Source organism: Megalobrama amblycephala, linkage group LG14 (assembly GCF_018812025.1).
Source record: "Megalobrama amblycephala isolate DHTTF-2021 linkage group LG14, ASM1881202v1, whole genome shotgun sequence".
Taxonomy (NCBI): domain Eukaryota; kingdom Metazoa; phylum Chordata; class Actinopteri; order Cypriniformes; family Xenocyprididae; genus Megalobrama; species Megalobrama amblycephala.
In genome coordinates this window covers 49032586-49053414 of record NC_063057.1, presented here as the reverse complement: position 1 = coordinate 49053414, position 20829 = coordinate 49032586, and the positions used below count along the sequence as shown (strand labels likewise).

Genomic DNA, 20829 nt, shown 5'->3' with positions numbered 1-20829 from the left:
TATATATATATATATATATATATATATATATATATATATATATATATATATATATATATATATATATACACACAACATACACTCAGAGTCGGCTCTGTATACACTAACGTTATATGTGTGTGCGCGAGCGCGTTATGTATATTAGTATTATTACTATTATTGAAACACCTGAAATATTTCTTAATAAACTGCTATTTTTTTTCAAGTTAGTGCACGTCACCTAGAAACAAGAACATTTACTGTTCAAACCAAAGTTGAGAGATTGTTGGCGGAACCCAAACCGCGTATCGTGTGCAGGGGGAACTGTAAAGTTGCGTGACCGTCCGCCAGCGTTTAGAGTCCGTCAGCTATGGCGGAGTACACGAATTTAGTGCGGCGGGCCGTGGGTCAACTCACCGGTCATGGCGGCGTTAAAGGCTTCCTGCTGCAGCTATTCAGGTGAATCACTCAAATGTAATTGTTTCATAGCTTTAGAGGTTAAACGGGTGTGAAATGAAGTGTGTAAAGCTGTAAGACAATGAATCCGAAAGCAATGACCTCTTTGATAGTGACGGTACAGTCACACATATGAAAGCAAAACGCCTGAACAACTGTCTGTTTACCGGAGTAATAGTTTATTTGGCATATCAATTTACAGTGAAATAGTTCTTTAAACACTGAGACCTTTGTCAACATGTAGATAGAAACAAGTTAAGATCGTCATACAAAATAGAACTAATAAGAGGGGTCATGATATCATAATTTTATTTGTATCGTTTATTTATTAGTATTAATATTTAGGAGGCGAGACTGTACTGTTTTTGTTGGACCTGTAGTGTAATGCCACACTATTTGCAGGTTATTTATTATTAATATTTATAAATTATGCATAGCATATGCTTTAAATTATAATATTCTTACAATTATTATAATAAACTACACTTACTATATTAATAATTTTTTTTAAATAATCAAATGTCTTTCTCAGGGTGAATGATATCAAGACAGGAGCCTTGGTGGGTATTGACAAATATGGCAACAAATACTATGAGGACAACAAATACTTTTTTGGTATGAATTTACATACTTAGCTGTCTATACACACATTCACAGCGTTTATGTCATCTGAGTATGTATTTTCCAATTTGTGACTTCCAGGCCGTCACCGCTGGGTGATTTACACCACAGAGATGAACGGCAAGAAGACTTTGTGGGATGTTGATGGCAGCATGGTCCCTGCTGAATGGTAATATATACAGATGTGTTTGGCATGGTGTTACTTTTAATGGACTCAAGGTGATGATATACTGGGCAACTTTTTGAGTGATGTTGCAGGGCACTTTCCTATTAAGATTTCCTATGGGCAACAAATTTCAGTCTAAAGTATCCAGATAGAAATTTGTTTCCTATTCTCAATGGGAGGAGTGCCCAAGCAACATTGCTCAAAAAGTTTCCCTGTGTATCATCACCTTTAGTTTCTCCCTTTTGACCTGTAATATGCAGTTTTTGCACATTAAAGGTGGGGTAAGTAATTTTTCAAAAACACTGCTTGGAAGTTATTCCGGCCGACACCAATGACAAACGTGTAACCAATCAGCATTAGGGGGCGTATGATGGTCGAGGAGTCAATCGAGCAAGAGGGAGATTTGAAGAAAAAGCAGAAAGAGACGATTAATAAAAGAGATCAAAAAAGTATATCACTGGAATGAAGGTTTATGACTGGGCAAGCACTTTAGGAACTGCAGTAATATTAGAAAAGCTTTCCAGCTCTGGAGAGAGCTAAGCAGAAAGGCCTGAAAACAGACGTGGAGGCTGCTTTGATTCCGCTTCACACGTGAGTAACACTGGGTTTGATTGTGTGGAGCTGCTGTGCTGTTTGGCGATTAACAATGAACTCTTATTTGTATTTACTCTTGTGTACTGTACATTAATTTTTAAGTGCTTCCTTGTTGTTCATCCTGCGCTTTATTTTTCGTGAAGCATTATTTTGTTTGCGCTTCAACTGTGATAAACAGACATCCTCTCTCACATTGCATGTGTAACAGTGGCCAGCTAGTGAGAATTGTGCAGGTAAACCACTGCACACTGACACCTGTGTCCTAACCAGACCCGACGCGACACAACACCGCAACAATGTGAATGTTAAAAGCGTCTAATGTGAAGTTTGAATATCATTCTGTGTTGCCAGCTTTTTAGCTGCATTGAAAACAACACTAGCTAATTCACCTCAGATCTTGAAAATAAATAAATGGGCACAAGAATGTTCAAACTGTCAACTCAAGTGCGAACAAACAAGTGTATTCTATGACAAAGATTGGTTCAGTCACTCCGTATGTACTTTATATAATGTTTAAATGGTGTCATATTTATGAATTTTACTAAGTACTTGCCCATTTCATTGTGTCCGCTGTGCTCTTGCCGAGAGAGCCCACCCACACTCTCTTCTAATTGGCTGTGGTTTTTGATTGATTTTATCGCTTCTCTAGTGTGGACAGTCAAATTGCTTGTCGCTAGAATCTTATCGCATCGCGTCTGTTTAGGACACGGCGTGACGACTGCTAGAGAATGCGGTGTTTAGCGTCATTGTTAGTGCACTCGCCTGCCAGCAGCGATCGGGGTTCGAGACCAACTCAGAACAGGGTGGTTAGGATTGGAGGGTCAGTTTTGGAGGCGGAGCAATGAAGAGAGGGGTGGGTTTGTTTGGGTTGATTTCTAATGTCAACAATGTCCAACTGCGTTTTTGAAAAATGGTTTACCCCACCTTTAAGATTATGTAAGTATTGGATTATAGAGCCCTTTTAAGAACATGCTTTTCCCTTAAACAAATATTCTTGTAAAATTTATTAATTAAGGAGCGTTGTGGTAAGAGTAACTGAATGAAAAATGATAATTGGCACTAGGGGTGTAACGATACGCTCAGGTCACGATACGATACGTATCTCGATACGGAGTTCACGATACGATACGTATCACGATATTTTGAACAAAATGAAACTGAAATTCAAACAAGATTTATTAAAAAAACTAATAATTAATTAACAACAAATAATTTTCCTTGTTGTACATACAAGATCACATTTCAATAAAATAAATAAATATAAAATTTTAATAAAAACCTTCTGTATTCAAATTAACAGTTGAATAGGGCTGTCTGTCACTGAAAAAAAATGTTAAATTTAACATGAACTTAGAATTATGAATAGGGGCCGTTCACATATCGTGTCTAAAAGCGCGTGGAAGGCGCGGCTGCACCGCTTCTCCTTCTTTCCAAAGCGCTTGCGCTCCTGTGGCGTCGGTCGTTGCTATGCAACCATGAACTGAGCTCTCCAAGAGGATCAGGATGTTTCTGCAAAGGATAAATGATTTCTAGCCCTTGCATTAGTTTTACTACGAGATATATTGATGGAGATAAGATATAAAAACCACCATGTACAGCTATGATCAGCTGTTCGGCTGAGCTTTTGATGTTTTGTTACGGAAAGGCCATAGCTGATCGGTTGATTCTTGTCACACGACCTGCGGTGCGCTTGCGGCATTCTGAGAAGTTGGGAATTGCATGCGCGTCGCGACCGCGTTGATCCAATTATGAGCGCGCCTGCCGCGCAGCTACATTTGAAAATAATAACTGACTTGCACGCGGAAAAGACGCAATATGTGAACGGGCCCACAGAACTTCTTAAAGCAAAGCATCGCAAGCGTCTTTTGCTTTTCTGTGAGCACAGCTGTTGCTGTGCACTGCGGTGAAAGAAAGCCACGACTTTTCTCACGCGACCATGCAAGAGACTGACATGAGAAACGTTTAAACCTTGCAAGATTCAATGTGTGCCCGAAACACTTACTGAACTAGAGAGCTGATTAAGACACACCATCTACGATAAATCGTTACACCCCTAATACTTATAGTAATTTAAAAATGTGGTAGCATTGGATCTGGACAGGAAGGATAACTCTGGGAGTTGGAAGGGGTGTGTCGCGATTCTGCCTTCTCACATCGCGATACAGTTTCGTGGACCTGCGTATCGCGATTTCGGTTTCATATCGCATATCGTTACAGCCCTAATTGGCACCCATTATGAATGAGCGAAACATTGGGTAATTTTACAGAGCAATTGAAAATTGATTGTCTTGCAAATTCAGTATTAGCGGCAATGAGAATACAGTGTTTGGAACAGGAACTATATCTACAACACTTTTAGTGAAGAAAAGTAGAAGGACATCCAAATTATTGATATTTGAAATTCTCTTGCTGATGCATCTTGGAGGAATTAACAGGAAAATTATTTAAAAATATAAAATAAAGTGTGTGTATATAAATATATATAATACACACACACAGTCAAAAGTTTGGAAACATGACTATTTTTAATGTTTTTGAACGAAGTCTCTTATGATCATTAAGGCTGCATTTATTTCAAAATAAATAGAAAAAAACAGTAATATTGTGAAATATTATTACAATTTAAAATTATGGTTTTCTATTTTAATATACTTTCAAAACAGAATTTATTTCTGTGATGCAAAGCTGATTTTTGAGCATCATTACTCCAGTCTTCAGTGTCACATGATCCTTCAGAAATCATTGTAATATGCTGATTTATTATCAATGTTGGAAACAGTTGTGCTGCTTAATATTATTTTATAACCTGTGATGCTTTTTCAGGATTCTTTTATGAATAAAAAGTTAAAAAATATCAGCATTTATTTAAAATAGAATAGAATGCTGTTCCTTTTAACCTTTTATTTATCAATGAATCCTGAAAAAAGTATCACAGGTTCCAAAAAAATATTAAGCAACACAACAGTTTTCAACATTGATAATAACTGAGTATCAAATCAGCATAATAGAATGATTTCTGAAGGATCATGTGACACTGAATACTGGAGTAATGATGCTAAAAAATCAGCTTTGCATCACAGAAATAAATTATATTTTAAAGAATATTAAAATAGAAATCCATAATTTTAAATTGTAATAATATATTACAATATTATTGTTTTTTTTCAGCCTTAATGAACTTAAGACTTAGTTCAAAAACATTAAAAATGGTAATGTTTCCAAACTTTTGACTGGTTGTGTGTGTGTGTGTGTGTGTGTGTGTGTGTGTGTGTGTGTGTGTGTGTATATATATGTATTATTATTATTATTATTATTATTATTATTACAATATTTTTTTTTTTTTTTTTTTTTTTTTTTTTTTATGTATATTTAAATGTTGTTCTCAGGCACCGTTGGCTGCACTGCATGACGGATGACCCTCCCACCACTCACCCTCCAGAACCCAAGAAGTTCCTGGCCAAGGTTCATCAGTTCAACCTCAGTGGCACATCAAACTGCTACGTGCCCTATTCAACCACTCGCAAGAAGATCCAGGAGTGGGTCCCCCCAAAAGCTGGGGAGAAATAATCCTCTCTTCCTATCTGTGTTCCCTCACCACCTTTCACCAGTTCTGCTATTTGGAACATTCTGTAAATTGTAGCTTTATAATCATAAATAAATTAAAACAAATGTCTTTGCCTCTGTGTGACTTCAAATTTCATGTTTATAAAACTTTGGGAATTGATTGGATCGTGAAAATTGAATTTTCAGCAGTCATTGCTCTAGTCTTCTGTGTCACAAGATCATTGAAAATTATTTTAATAGAGATGGCCCTCGCCGCAGAACACGAGATCCATGGGGCGAGGTTGGATCCAGATCCAACTCCTCCCACTTTACACATGTCCTTAAAGGGATAGTTCACCCAAAAATGAAAATTTGATGTTTATCTGCTTACCCCCAGCGCATACAAGATGTAGGTGACTTTGTTTCTTCAGTAGAACACAAATGATGATTTTTAACTCCAACCGTTGCTGTCTGTCAGCCGTATAATGCATGTCAATGGGAACTCTATCTATAAGAGTCAAAAAAACATGCACAGACAAATCCAAATTAAACCCTGCGGCTCGTGGCTACACATTGATGTCCTAAGACATGAAACGATCGGTATTTATATAATTTTTTACCTCTAATACACCACTATGTCCAGCTGCCTTAAGCATCCAGTGTGTGAGGTCTGAATGCACTCTGACGCCGGAAATGATCGCTCACACTCATTGACATATACATGCGAGAGATCACTTCAGGCATCAGAGCGCGTTTTCAGACCTCACACACTGGATGCTCAAAGCAGTTGGACATAGTGGTGTATTAGAGGTTAAAAATGATATAAATACTGTTCAGTTTCTCACACAAACCGATCGTTTCGTGTCTTAGGACATCAATGTGTCGCCACGAGCCACAGGGTTTAATTTGATTTTGTCTGTGCATGTTTTTTTGACTCTTATAGATGGAGTTCCCATTGACATGCATTATACGACTGAAGAAACAATGTCACCTACATCTTGGATGCACTGGGGGTAAGCAGACAAACATCAAATTTTCATTTTTGGGTGAACTATCCCTTTAAACCTACCCGTCTCCACCCCCTGATCCCTAAACCTACCTGGATCTGGACCCTGGATCTCATGATCTGCAGTGAAGAGCTACTGTTTTAATATGATGATTTGGTGTTCATGTTGAAAATGATGCATCCATGATACATTATTTTGGGATAAACTATTATCAGCATTATTTTCTGATAAATAGAAAACATTTATTTGAAATAGAAGTCTTTTGTAACATAAATGTCATTACTGTCACTTTTGATTAATTTAATGGGTCAATGCTGAATAAAAGAACAAAAAAAGACCCTAAACTTTTGAATAGTAATCTTATATACATAATTTGATGAAAGACTACTAACACAACATTTAAAATAACTTGCACTGACAATCATGACCACTAAAACTGGGAATATGCACAAGAAAATAATATGTAAAACACAGTAGTTCAGTATGATACTCAAGTTATATGCATAACTGAATGTGTGAATATATAAGCAGAGCACTCTCCGTCCTCACCCGTCCAACAGTCTGGAGATGGCCTTCAGATGGATCTATTTCCTATAGAAGCCGAATTCGGGTAAGGCAATGGACATGTATATAGTCCATTCGAGAATATAAATAACCGCCGTTTATTATTTTCTAATAAAGGGTGTGAGTTTGGTAGCTGGTAGGTGAGTCAGACGTTGACCAGCAGAGGGCACTGGTTTCATATTTTTCGGATTTTGCTCAACGGGGAAGTTTTTGAAGGCCTGTTCAACTGAAACCTAACAGGCCATCTTATTGTTCATGTTGAAAACTGAAACCAGTGGACAAACTGTAACAGCTGTTTCCTATTAAGTAATATGCCTCCACTGGGGTAAGAGCAAGTCTCCGCATTTTATTTCCTCCCTGTATTTGTCGATTTAAATGTTATTGTTTCAGTCGAGGTAATTGAAAAACACATATTATTATGACATCTCCAAAGTAACAAAACAAAAAAAGGATAGAAACTGCTCAAAAATTACTATGGTGTTATCATCTGATACCATCGAGGGTGATGGTATTGGTATCACCACAGAACTTTTTTTGTGCAAGGAGTGCAGCAACAAGTTCACAAGACTAATGTGACAATATAAACTCAGCCAAACACAATTTGTGGTTTCAGTTTCACACACACAGAGTGTTAATGTATCTGTGCAGATAAATGCAAAAGTATTTATTAGAATCGTTAAGAACCACAAATGTTCACAACAGAGAAAAATAAAGTAAACTGTGCTGTCAGCAGAAGACATCAATGTATGCATGACACCAGAAGCTTATGGTTAACACACTAATAATATGTCAAAGTTGTTTATAAGTCATCTGTGAAAAACAGACAGCTACTTTACAGTGTGTAGTTTTGTTGTCCAGTGCTGTATCTCTCTCTCTCTCTCTCTCTCTCTCTCTCTCTCTCTCTCTCTCTCTCTCTCTCTCTCTCTCACACACACACAAGTTCACTGCAAAATGGATTGAAGTAATGAATTATGGATATGCACATTAGCATGGTGTCATTTCACACTGCCAAGTGGTTTAAATGTTCATACCTCCATGAATAAGCAGCTGTAAGTGTAGTGTATATAGGGTGTATTCTTATGTCAGATAAACATCAGATCTCTGAGTTACAATGTACATATGCACATAACATTGCCGTTGGTGAATATTTAATCCTTTTCATGCAGCATCTTTTTTCATTTATTAGCGGTGGCTGCAATTAGGTACTGGTTAAGTTCAAGTATTACTATTGTTTATACTGTGCGATTTGTTGAGCTGAGGTGTTCAGATTACTGATCTGTTACTATTACCTTAGCAACCATGTGGAACACCCTAGAAACACCCCAGCAACTGCATAGCAACAAATTGGCAGGCACCAATAACACCCTTATAAAACATTCAGGTAGCCCTGACAACACATAACAGCACCCTAGAAACGACCAGGAACACTTGGGCAACTGTATATTATCCTGGCATCCACCCAGAACATCCTAGCAACACCCTGGAAACCTCTCATAATATTCTAAGAAGCGTATAGAAACATCATAGAAATTAACCTGAACACTCAATCAACAACATATTAGCCTGGAAACCATCCAGAACACCCTAGCAACACCGTGCAAACCACCTGTAAGACCCTAGAAACCACCCAGAGCCCTCAGATAACCATATATTACCCTGGCATCCACCCAGAACACCCTAGCAATGCCCTGGGAGCCACTCATAATATTCTAACAAGCACATAGTAACACCAGAAAACAAACAGAACACTCGATAAACAACATATTACCCTGTCAACCTCTCAGAAAACCCTAGCAAGATCCTGGGAACCACTATTGCACTCTTAATATTTGCATAATAAAACCCACCTGGAATACCAAAGTAACCGTATATTACCCTGACAATGCATATCAGCACCCTAGAAATCACCCAGAACACTTGGACTGCATAAAAGCTTGGCAACCACCCAGAACACCCTAGTAACACCCTATAAACCACCCAGAACACCCTGACAGCCACCAGTAATACCATAGAAACCACACATAACACTTGAGCAACCTTATATTACCCTGGCATCCACCAAGACCACCCTAACAACACCTTGGCAACTACTCATAAGACTCGAACAACTGCGTAGTAACATTCTATAAACCAGCCAGAATACCATAGCCATCCCTGGAAACAACTCATAACACTCTAACACCACCCAGTACACCCCTGACAACTCATAAAACACCCAGGAAACAACATAGAACACTTGGATATATATTACCTCAGCAAACTCTAACAACACCCAAGCAACACCCTGGCAACCTCCAATAACACCCTAGAAACCACCCAGAACACACAGGCATCCACACTGGCATCCACTCAGAACACCCTAACAACACCCTGACAACTACTTATGATATCTGAACAACTGCATAGTAAAACCAAGAAACCACACAGAACACCCAGGTGACCATATATTAACCCAACAATGCATAGTAACACCCTGGCAACAACCCAGAACACTCTGGCAACCATTTATGACACTGGTATCCACCCAGAACACACAGACACCCTGGCAACTGCATAGTAACACCCTAGAAACCATCCAAAACACTTGGTCAACCATATATCACCCTGGCAACCACCCAGAATACCCTAGCTACACCCTGGGAACCCCTCATAGTAACACCCAAGAGAGCACCTGGAATACCTGGGCAATCATATATTATGCTGGGAACCACCTATAACACCCTAGCAACCCCATAGCTTAATTTTCCAGAACACCCACATTGCAACACCAAATATCAACTGCATAGCAACACCCTGGTAACCACCCAGAACATCCTATCATCATTGTGGCCCCTAATATTCTCTTCATAAATGTAAAAATCTAAATTTTTAATGTGTGGTGGTGGGTCTGGTCTTGTTCATGGCTTATAATTCCAGTAATGTTAGTGATGGGCAAATAGGTTTTAGTATCACAGAACATAATAGATAGGCTATGTATTTTGAATCTCAGTGTAATGTTGCATCATCTTATATAAGATTCCATATGTCCTTATTTTGAGCAACCTAATGTGATAAATTTAGCGCTGGCCCAGATAGTGGTTAATAGCACATCTCTATTTTTCTGCAGTGGAGTGCGTAAGGAGAGGAAGACAAAGCATGTAGGATGGGGTTGAGGCTATATCAACAGGAAAAGGTACAAAACAAATAGCTTTTCCAATCTAGCAGCCACTCCCTGTTGAAAGAGAACTGATGGACACTACACACACTCAGCTATCTTTGAGCACATTTGAAAGATATATCGGAGGAATGTTACTGTATTTATAGTACAAATTAATTTCTATGACAAGTTTTACACTGTTATCATCAGTGTTCTGTGTGTGACAAAAAGACTCTTTAGATTTAAGATGCAAAGCGTACACAGTACTTCATACAGTTGTTTTCCACACTGGCTCACTCAGTCACAGGAAGTGCAAGGAACACTGTGTCAAGTCTGTTTATGATCTGTTTATATTGCGCATTGTTTTTTTTTTGCTCTATGTACATAATGTACCTAAATAAGTTGAGTCTTTCCTTATCTTATAACAGCAATCTAAAATTGTGCTTACAGTAATGTACTTCAAAAGGAAATCTACGGGCACATAGATAAACATTAAAATACAATGTTTTGCAAGTAGTCAGTACAAGACTTAAACATAGTATATTGTAACACAAGAATAGTGTGATAGAATTACTTGCTAATCTTACCTGTGCATTGTATTTAATCATTTAATTTCCGTCATGACCTTATAAAGGTAGTAAACACAGTAACTTAAAGGATTACTCCACTTTCAAATAAAATTTTCCTGATAATTTACTCACCCCCATGTCATCCAAGATGTTCATGTCTTTCTTTCTTCAGTCGAAAAGAAATGAAGGTTTTTGATGAAAACATTCCAGGATTATTCTCCTTATAGTGGCCTTCAATGGCCTCCAAACAGTTGAAGGTCAAAAATTACAGTTTCAGTGCAGCTTCAAAGGGCTTTAAATGATACCAGACGAGGAATAAGGGTCTTATCTAGTGAAACGATTGGTCATTTTCTAAAAAAAAAAATACAACTGCTTTATAAGCACAAATGATCGCCTTCCAAGTGCTTCCACCATTCCGCTTTCCGTATTCTTCAAAAAGCTTACGCTGTATGTCCTAAGCCTTCCCTATTCAACTTGCAGAATGAACGCGGCGCCACTTCCGTTTATTCCGTAAGTTGAAGAGGGAAGGCGTTGATGGGGCCCAATTGACTTCCATAGTATGAAAAAAATACTATAGAAGTCAATGGAGCCCATCAGCTGTTTGCTTACTGATATTCTTTAAAATGTCTTATTTTGTGTTCAACAGAAGAAATAAATTCATACAGGTTTGGAACAAATTCAGGGTGAGTAAATGATGACAGAATATTCATTTCTGGGTGAACTATCCCTTTAACCATACAATACACAATAGCATACTAGAAAATGGTGCTAAAGCTATAGTTCCAACAAAAATGAAATGTATGATCATTTATTCATTCCAGGTCATTCCAAAACCATTTGTATGGATGTATTTAATATAATTCCTTAACCAAAAATACAAGCTTTACATTTCTGCTTTTAAACTTTCTGGAATGCATTGCCCCATAGTCCTCCTTTCTAAGTGCTTTTCTATAAACACTAATTTTGCTTGTTTTTACAAACTGAGAAATGACAGTACGTCACAGAAATAGATAAAAGGAGGAAACAGATTCATGCTTTGATTTTTATGGGAATTCTTCTGGGTAACATAGGTGGAAACTTCCTTTTGTGATGTGTTTTTTTCTGCACTAAAGAGTCTAGAGTCTCTAAAATTACATCAAAAATCAATAAATGCGTAAAGAAGTGTAATAATTCCTACTGGCTTGTCAATATTTAAGGAACACAGCAAATCTGAACACAATTCCACTGACCTGTAAATTTCATCAATTAAAGAAGAGCTATATTTAGACTCAAGTCATGGTCATTTCACACACACAGACTATATTCATCAATAATTCACTTCTAAATGATAGTCAGGAAGATGAATCATTAATAATGTGACAGCAAGACATCCAGTGAAACCTCCTCTAGAGACTGAGTGTGATGTTTATGTTTGTGTATTAGAGATATTGAGCGAAAGGTGACATGTCAGATCTTCAGTTTTATTCCAGTGCTCTTGATCTTGAAGACAATAGAGTGCAACAGTAGGGTTCCAGAACTAACAAAGTAAGATTTTTAAAGAGAACGAATAAACCTTTCAAGGCGTCCTGGCATGAGCTCTTGTTAATTCTTCTGTCTAAGACATAAATTCATTCATTTAAAAAAATGAAAAAATGCTTTCGAGCTCTTGTAAGAGCTTTGCTTGAGCCTCATCAACAAAGTGGTTGCCAACGCTAGCTTAAGAACTGGCATTTTATTATGTACTCATATATTTTAATTGTTATTAAATTGAAATATTTGAGTAAACTAATTCATACATTTAACTTAAAATTATCACATAATCTCAACATAAACATTTTTATTAGTGGAAACTTATCTACCTATAACAGTTCAGAAAATGCTAACTTGCTAATTTGCTAACATGACAGAGCGACACGCGTCATAATCTGAAAACCACGCCACAATCAATCCAACGTTCTCCATTGACTTTGTATTGCGTGAGGCTGCCTCATTTCTGAGGCATAACAAAAAACAGAACAATGTCTAAAAGCTGCTATGTGACAGGGTGTACAGAAAACTAGCTAATAAACCCAGAACCAAAAACCCAGAAGTTTTTATAAGCTGTCGACCCCAAAAAAACGAGCATTTAAGAGCTAAAAAGTGGATACAGGCGATTGAGACAGAGCGCGACATGTCATATTACTATGGAAACTACGCACACTGGAGGTTAACGTAATCAGAGACAGGAAATATAATATATAAAACTGACATTTGGATATTTTACTTATCAGTGACTAAATGTTTACTGCACACGTAAGCTTACTGAGGCATACTGAGTGTCAGGATCCCAAAATTTACCCATTCTTCCTGCTGATGCTTCACTTCTTATTGCCTGTATCCACTTTTGTCTCCTTAAAGGCTGGCTTTTATGGTTCGGTAGCTTATAAAAACTTAGTTCTGGGTTTTTTTTAGCTTGTTTGCTGTACAATTTGTCACATAGCAGCTTTAAGGCATTGTTCTGTTTTTTGTTATAAGTCAGAACTGACAATGAGGCAGCCTCACGCAATACAAAGTCAATGGAGATGGTTGGATTGTTTCCCCATCCCCCCCTTCTTTTTAGAAGTTCGAAACGGCTTGCCAAAGCGAACTTTCAGGAAAAGTTCGCTCCAGCTGCAAAACACCTTTGTAATAGGAGGTGTGCGCTGAGGCTTAGCCTTCACTGGCATGGACCGCGTCTCTGACTCATTTGATCTGTAGAGTTTGTTGAGGTAAGATCTCCGCGGGTGAAAAACATGAACACACTGGATAGCCGCTTTATAGTACAAAATGAAGTTGTGCTTCTGATAAAATTAGGCACGACACTGTTTTTCATGTTTGATACTGTAAAGCTGCTTGATTTTAAGCAATCTATTGAATAAAGTGCTATATAAAGACATGACGTGACTGGAGTGCTAATTTGCAGAGCTCGTGCTAACATACTCATGCTGTTATGATCAGAGGCTTTTCTTACGCTTTCTATAATAAATGCTTGCTGTTTTCTCATTTTTGTTGTGTTTATTTTGTTACTGAGAAGAAAGTGCACGGCACATATTTACATATTCATCTAAACATCGATCTCAGCAGTGTGGGTGGCGTCAGATGTTCGTTTACAGTATATCGCTGGTCACGCATTTCGAACTTCGTTTTACTCCTAAACGAAGAACGAAAAAAACTTAGTTTGAAGTATACCGGGGCCTTAACTCTCCAAAAACACACATTAACAGAAACTCTTCTGAATTAGCAAAACAAAATATTAATCACTATAAATCTCCCACTTAACATTAATCTTGCCCAAAAACATTATATAACACTTAATTTTAACATTTACTCTTCCTTTCGAGTGCCATGGGCAAAGCATTCTGGGGAATAGTAATCCCAGCCCAGTTTCTGTTACGACAGAGACACGGAGGCAGAGATAAAAGCAATCCAGGTAAGTTTATTGCACAAACAGCTGAGCACAGGGTGATGGTAAGCAGATATGCAGTACTTGAATGATAGAGAGAGTATAATACTGTCCTGATTTTGTCTTGCAGATGCAGATGGAGAGATGCGTTGGAAGGTGATGGCTGAGACACTCACACACACAGGTAGGTAGGCACACGAGGAGAACAGGAGACGAGGGAGATGGAGTAGACAACTTGGAGCAGGTAAGTATAGCGTTTGGAGTCCTTAAGGTAAGCATACATGAGTTGTAGTGCAAACGAGACCGGACAGTGAGTGTGTGTGAGTGTGGTGGCTTTGTAGTGGTGGTGATTGCAGTGCTGATGAGTCACAGGTGGCGGTGATCAGTATGCTGGTGATTGAGTGCGTGGGTAAGGGAGTGAGGTGGAACCTGACGTGTCTGTGACAGTACCCCCCCTCCCACGGCCCGCTCCTGAGGGCCGCGGACCCCGACGTCGTGGTGGTCTTCCTCTAGGGCGTGGGGCAGGTCTGTCTGGGTGGTTGGCGTGGAAGGTCTGTAACAGGATAGGATCAAGGATATCATTCTTGGGAACCCATGAGCGTTCTTCGGGGCCATAGCCTTCCCAGTCAATGAGGTATTCGAGTTGACCACCACGGCGCCGGGAATCCAGGATCTCGTGAACCACGTAAGCTGTGCCGTCCTCCAGGATGAGTGGAAGGGGGGCTCGGCGGCTGCCACGTCAGGTTCTGTGGAGGGAACAACAGAAGGGTGGTGAGGTTTTAGCAGTGATACATGGAATGTAGGATGGATTCTACTGTACTGTGCCGGGAGCTGGAGACGGTAGGTGACGGGGTTGATCTGCCGGATGATGGTGAACGGGCCAATGAGGCGTGGACTCAGCTTCTTGCAGGGCAGACGCATCCTGATGTCCCTGGTGGACAGCCAGACCTTCTGCCCCGGTTGATAGACAGGAGCGTCGGAGCGCCGAAGGTCGGCTGCCATCTTGCGTCTGCGCAGGGCTCTCTGCAGTTGGTGGTGAGCTGAGTCCCAAACCCTCTTGCTCTCCCGGAACCAGTAGTCTACTGCAGGAACGTTGGAAGGTTCCCCATCCCAGGGGAACAGTGGGGGTTGGTAGCCGAGTACGCACTGGAAGGGTGTTAGTCCAGTTGTGGCTTGGCGGAGGGAGTTCTGTGCGTACTCGGCCCAACCCAGGTACTGGTTCCAGGAGTTCTGGTGGCCGTGACAGAAGGTACGCAGGAAGCGGCCTATCTCCTGGATCTTCCGTTCCGTCTGCCCGTTCGACTGAGGATGGTATCCAGATGACAGGCTGACAGTCACACCCAGGAGGGAGAAGAAGGCCTTCCAGACGTGGGAGACGAATTGGGGTCCTCGGGTCTTCGGGTATTCCATAATGACGAAAAACGTGATTAAACATCAATTCTGCTGTGGCCATGGCGGTAGGTAGACCCTCCAGGGGTATCAGACGGCAGGACTTTGAGAAGCGGTCTACCACCACCAGGATGCACGTGTGACCGTCAGACTCAGGGAGATCGGTGACGAAGTCCACTCCCAGGTGTGACCAGGGTCTCTCAGGAACGGGCAGAGGAAGGAGCTTGCCGGTGGGAAGATGGCGTGGGCTCTTGGAGATGGCGCACTCCCTGCAGCCCTGCACGTACCTTCTGACATCGTTGGCCATGTTGGGCCACCAGAAGCGTTGTTTGAGCAACGAGAGGGTCTCATTGGCCCCCGGGTGGCCAGTGCCAAGTGAAGAGTGGGTATTGTGCAGGAGTGGAGTGCGACGTGCCCGTGTGACGTATTGCAAGCCTTGGGGGCAACCCGGCGGAGTGCGTGTGGAGGCATTGGAGGAGGGAATGGTTTCTTCGGACCACTGGATAGGGTTCACGAAAATGGACTCCGGCAGGATTGTTTCAGGATCTTCAGGCTTTTCCTCAGGGGAATGGAGGCGAGACAGGGCGTCAGCTTTGGTATTCTTTGAACCAGGGCGGTAAGAGATGGAGAAATTGAACCTTGAGAAAAACATGGCCCAGCGAGCTTGGCGAGGGTTGAGTCTTTTGGCAGCCTTCAGATATTCAAGGTTCTTATGATCAGTGAGGACTTGAAATGGATGAGTAGCCCCCTCCAACCAATGCCTCCACTCCTCGAGGGCAAGCTTGACGGCCAGGAGTTCGCGGTCACCGATGTCATAATTGACCTCCGCCGGGTTGAGCTTGCGGGAGAAGAAGGCGCATGGATGGAGTCTACTTGGTGTCCCTGCTGCTGTGAGAGGACCGCTCCCACTCCGGTGGTGGAGGCGTCCACTTCCACGATGAATGGGAGATCTGGATTAGGGTGGACGAGGAGGGGAGCGGTGGTGAAGGCTCTTTTAAGGGTCTCGAAGGCGTTGGTGGCTTGTTGGGACCAGGACAGAGACTTGGGCTGGTGACGGAGTAAGTTGGTGAGTGGACTGACGATGGTACTGTAATTCTTGATAAACCGGCGGTAGAAATTGGAGAAACCTAGGAAGCGTTGGAGTTCTTTGATTGTTGATGGAGTGGGCCAGGACTGGATAGCGGAGACCTTCCCCTCGTCCATCCGGATGCCACTGTGATCAATTATGTATCCCAGGAACTGGACAGAGGGCTGGTGGAAGGAGCACTTCTCAGCTTTGAGGAAGAGATGGAATTGCCGTAAGCGTTGGAGGACCTCCGCAACGTGGTGGCGATGTTCGGCCAAGCTCCGGGAGTAGATGAGGATGTCATCAATATATACCAGCACGAACTTGTGGAGAAACTCCCGGAGCACCTCGTGTATGAAATCCTGGAATACGGAGGGGGCGTTGACCAGGCCATACGGCATGACGAGATACTCGTAGTGTCCGGTGGGCGTGACAAAGGCGGTCTTCCACTCGTCCCCCTCACGTATCCGGATGAGGTTGTACGTGCTGCGGAGGTCCAACTTGGTGAACACAGTGGCACCGCGGAGATGTTCCAGGGCCGCTGGGACGAGGGGAAGTGGGTAGCGAAACTTGACAGTAATCTTGTTGAGGGCGCGGTAATCGATGCAGGGCCTCAAGCCTCCGTCCTTCTTCGCCACAAAAAAGAAGCTTGAAGCAGCAGGGGAAGTAGACGGGCGGATGTAACCTTGTTCGAGGGCCTCTTTGATGTATTCCTCCATGGCCTTCTCCTCCGGTATTGACAGGGGGTAGATACGTCCCCTGGGCACTGGCTCACCCGGTAACAGATCGATGGCACAGTCCCATGGCCGGTGTGGAGGAAGCTTGGAGGCGCGTTGCGGGCAGAAAACGTCACTGAAGGGGGCGTAGTCCGGGGGAACATCCACGGAGCGCTTCTCTACAGGGCTTTCGATGGATGTGGCGTTGATGGAGAGAGACTTGGAGAGTGGAGATTTCGGAACAGGAAGCGCTGGGAAGCAATCTGGAAAGCAGTGGTCGCCCCACTTCAGGACTTCGCCCGTGCGCCAGGAGATGGTGGGATTATGTTGTTCAAGCCACGGGCGCCCTAGAACCACGTCAGCGGTGGACTCCTCCAGAACCAGCAGATGTATCTTTTCCGAATGCAGGATGCCGACACAGAGTTAAAGTGGTCCCACACAATGACGGATGTTCTTACGGCTCAGGGGTTTGCCCGTGATGGAGTGGATTTGATAGTTAATCGGAGACGGGGAGATCTTGAGCTTGAGTTGTCGACAGAGGGCGCCTGAGATGAAATTTCCTGCTGACCCTGAGTCGAGGAGCGCCACCACTGGAACAGAGGTATTTGCAGCAGTAAGGATTACAATAGTATTGAGTGGTTTCATTTTCTGAATGGAGGGAAAAATTGCACTCACCACGGGCCGAGGAGGACGGGTTGGGCATGTGGAGATGACATGCCCCGGAGATCCACAATATAAGCACAAGTTCAGGGTCAGCCTTCTTTGTCTTTCATTAGAAGTGAGACGTGAATGATCAATCTGCATAGGTTCGGTGGCTGGTTCTGGAGAGCTGACGGGTTCGGACCGACGGAGGAGGTTGGTGGTAGATGACTGGCCCTGGTGCTCAAGGAGACACGACTGCATACGAGAACCCACGCGGATGGCGAGTTGGATGAAGCGTTCGAGTCCCATGGAGTCCTCGTATGCAGCGAGATGCAGCCGCACATTGGGTTCCAACCCCTGATGGAATGTGGTGATGAGGGCTTGTTCATTCCATCCGCTGGTGGCGGCTAGCGTTCGGAACTGCAAGGCATATTCGTTAACAGAGAGATTTCTTTGTTTCAGATTATAGAGTTTCTCACCAGTCGAAGAATCCGCCAGAGGTTTCCCGAAGACCTCACGGAAGTGAGAGACGAACGCCGAATATGATTTGACAACAGGGCCTTTTTGGGTCCACAGGGAGTCTGCCCATTGCAGGGCCTTACCTTGCAGTTGCGAAATGATGAACGCAATCTTAGCCGTGTCGGTGGTGTAGAGGTGCGGCTGCATCTCCAGGACCAGTTCGCATTGGAGAAGGAATCCGCTGCATTCCTCCACCGATCCAGAGTAGGGCGCCGGTTTGGCCATGGGACTGGCGGTGAATGCTGGTGAAGAAGCGGTGATGGTGGGTGCGGAAGCTGCAGCGTTGGTGGGTGAAGGTGAAGATGGTTGTGGAGTGAGTGCTCGGCGCAGGGCGTCCACGAGCTCTTGAAACGGGTCGTTGGTGCTCATGCTGTGAAGTTGTTATGGTCCGGTCTTCTGTTACGACAGAGACACGGAGGCAGAGATAAAAGCAATCCAGGTAAGTTTATTGCACAAACAGCTGAGCACAGGGTGATGGTAAGCAGATATGCAGTACTTGAATGATAGAGAGAGTATAATACTGTCCTGATTTTGTCTTGCAGATGCAGATGGAGAGATGCGTTGGAAGGTGATGGCTGAGACACTCACACACACAGGTAGGTAGGCACACGAGGAGAACAGGAGACGAGGGAGATGGAGTAGACAACTTGGAGCAGGTAAGTATAGCGTTTGGAGTCCTTAAGGTAAGCATACATGAGTTGTAGTGCAAACGAGACCGGACAGTGAGTGTGTGTGAGTGTGGTGGCTTTGTAGTGGTGGTGATTGCAGTGCTGATGAGTCACAGGTGGCGGTGATCAGTATGCTGGTGATTGAGTGCGTGGGTAAGGGAGTGAGGTGGAACCTGACGTGTCTGTGACAGTTTCAGTTAAACTTAAGTTTGTCTAAATGAAAAGAAATGAGTTCATAAAACTCAAAAAATGAAACAGTTTAGTTTACTTAAAATATATAAGTTCTGTGAACTCAAAAGAAAAAGAAAGTGCTAAATACTCATAAAAGTAAATTTGACTGAACTAATTTGTTTAATTTAAGTTTGTCCTACTCAAACCAATGAATTATTTTGAGTGTTAGGTTTACAGTGAGTATTACACTACACACTACATAATGCTGAAAATAGATCCACCAATCATAGGCAGCACTGTTAACATGGAAGCTGAAATCACAGCAATATGGCTCAGTCATGTGAAATCTTTTTTCTCTGAAATATGTCACTTTGTTTTTCAGTGGCACTGCATAGGTTGTATGCAGTATTTTTATTTATCTTTGTTTCAGTTTTTTCATCACAAAACCAAGCTGTTTTCACAGGGGTGTATAAGCTTTTTATATCCACTGTATGGTGCACACTGTCCATGAAACAGAGCAGAATGCGGATAATAAGAATATACAGAGTTCCTAGAGGGACATGGTGATGAAAAAAAATAGATGGAAGGAAAAATTATTACTTTCGTGTTCTCTCAAGAAACTATAATTTCGCTTGCAAAAGCACTAAAATAGAGAGTTTTTTTTTTCCTCCCACCTCATATTATCACAAGTTTTGTGAGTAAATGCAAAGTTTCTGTGGCTGAAATATAATTTTTCATATCTTTTGTAACTGTGGGAAGGAAACTCATACAGGTTTGGAACAACATGAAAGTAAATGATGACAAGATTTTCTTTTTTGTTGTAGCTCTCTGTTCTTTGTAAATAAATAAGGGAGGATTTGATGGAAGCTTTCGGTGGAAAGTAAAACCGTTCCTTTGCTTCTTGATCATAAGGGATGAGCTTTTGACCCCAACTCTGGCGTGTGTCATGAAAGAGATACCAGTTATTGGCTGAGATGAAAGGATGACCAACTGATGCATTCCTGTGTGTGTGCGTAAACCAGGTCTTTTCATCTCACCCTTAGATGATCAAAACTACACAGTAGTGATGTCATGTCCTGTAGGGGGCTGAGTGAACTGAAAGGACGAAGGTCATTTTTCTTTCTTTTATCTCTCAGGTCACAATCTCTTTGTCTTTTTTGTCTTTTTTTTTGTTAGCAGTTCACAGCACTAATTCACTGATAAGAACAAGGGAAAGGATAAAAGAGTCCAAAGTAGGAGTGTTAGAGAGACTAATGAACAGTGCACTAGCGTATGCACTAAGGACAATAAAATGGAAGACTGAATAGAGGAAGGCAGATAGAGGGAGAGAAAAAGAGAGCGGTATGACTGGTAAAAGAGTGATAATTCAAAATGAGTAACTAACAAGCTCAACCTAAATTTAAAGCCCATACTGAGTTTTAAAGGGTTAGCTCACCCAAAAATTACTCACCCTCATGTCGTTCCACACATGTAAGACATTTTGTTAATCTTCGGAGCACAAATTAACATATTTTTGATAAAATCCAATGGCTCAGTGAGGCCTGCATTGACAGCAAGATCATTTACACTTTTAAACTCCCAGAAAGGTACTAAAGATATATTTAAAACAGTTCATGTGACTAC

At 41.8% G+C, this 20829-nt stretch overlaps 2 protein-coding genes across 2 annotated transcripts in view; both read left to right on the top strand.

The window, feature by feature from the left end:
- The first annotated feature begins 283 nt into the window (after positions 1–283).
- On the top strand, positions 284–5489 carry ndufa12 (NADH:ubiquinone oxidoreductase subunit A12). Its single transcript, XM_048157019.1, has 4 exons — positions 284–438; positions 968–1050; positions 1138–1225; positions 5203–5489. Exons 1-4 carry the CDS (start codon positions 350–352, stop codon positions 5381–5383), a joined length of 441 nt encoding a protein of 146 aa, XP_048012976.1. The 5' UTR covers positions 284–349; the 3' UTR covers positions 5384–5489.
- Positions 5490–10050: 4561 nt separating this feature from the next.
- The window catches only part of tmcc3 (transmembrane and coiled-coil domain family 3), a 48365-nt gene continuing 37586 nt past the window's right edge, over positions 10051–20829 (top strand). Inside the window, exon 1 of the mRNA XM_048155045.1 lies at positions 10051–10102. Within this exon, the coding sequence (XP_048011002.1) occupies positions 10073–10102 (30 nt within the window). The 5' untranslated portion in view covers positions 10051–10072. The remainder of the gene's footprint in view (positions 10103–20829) is intronic.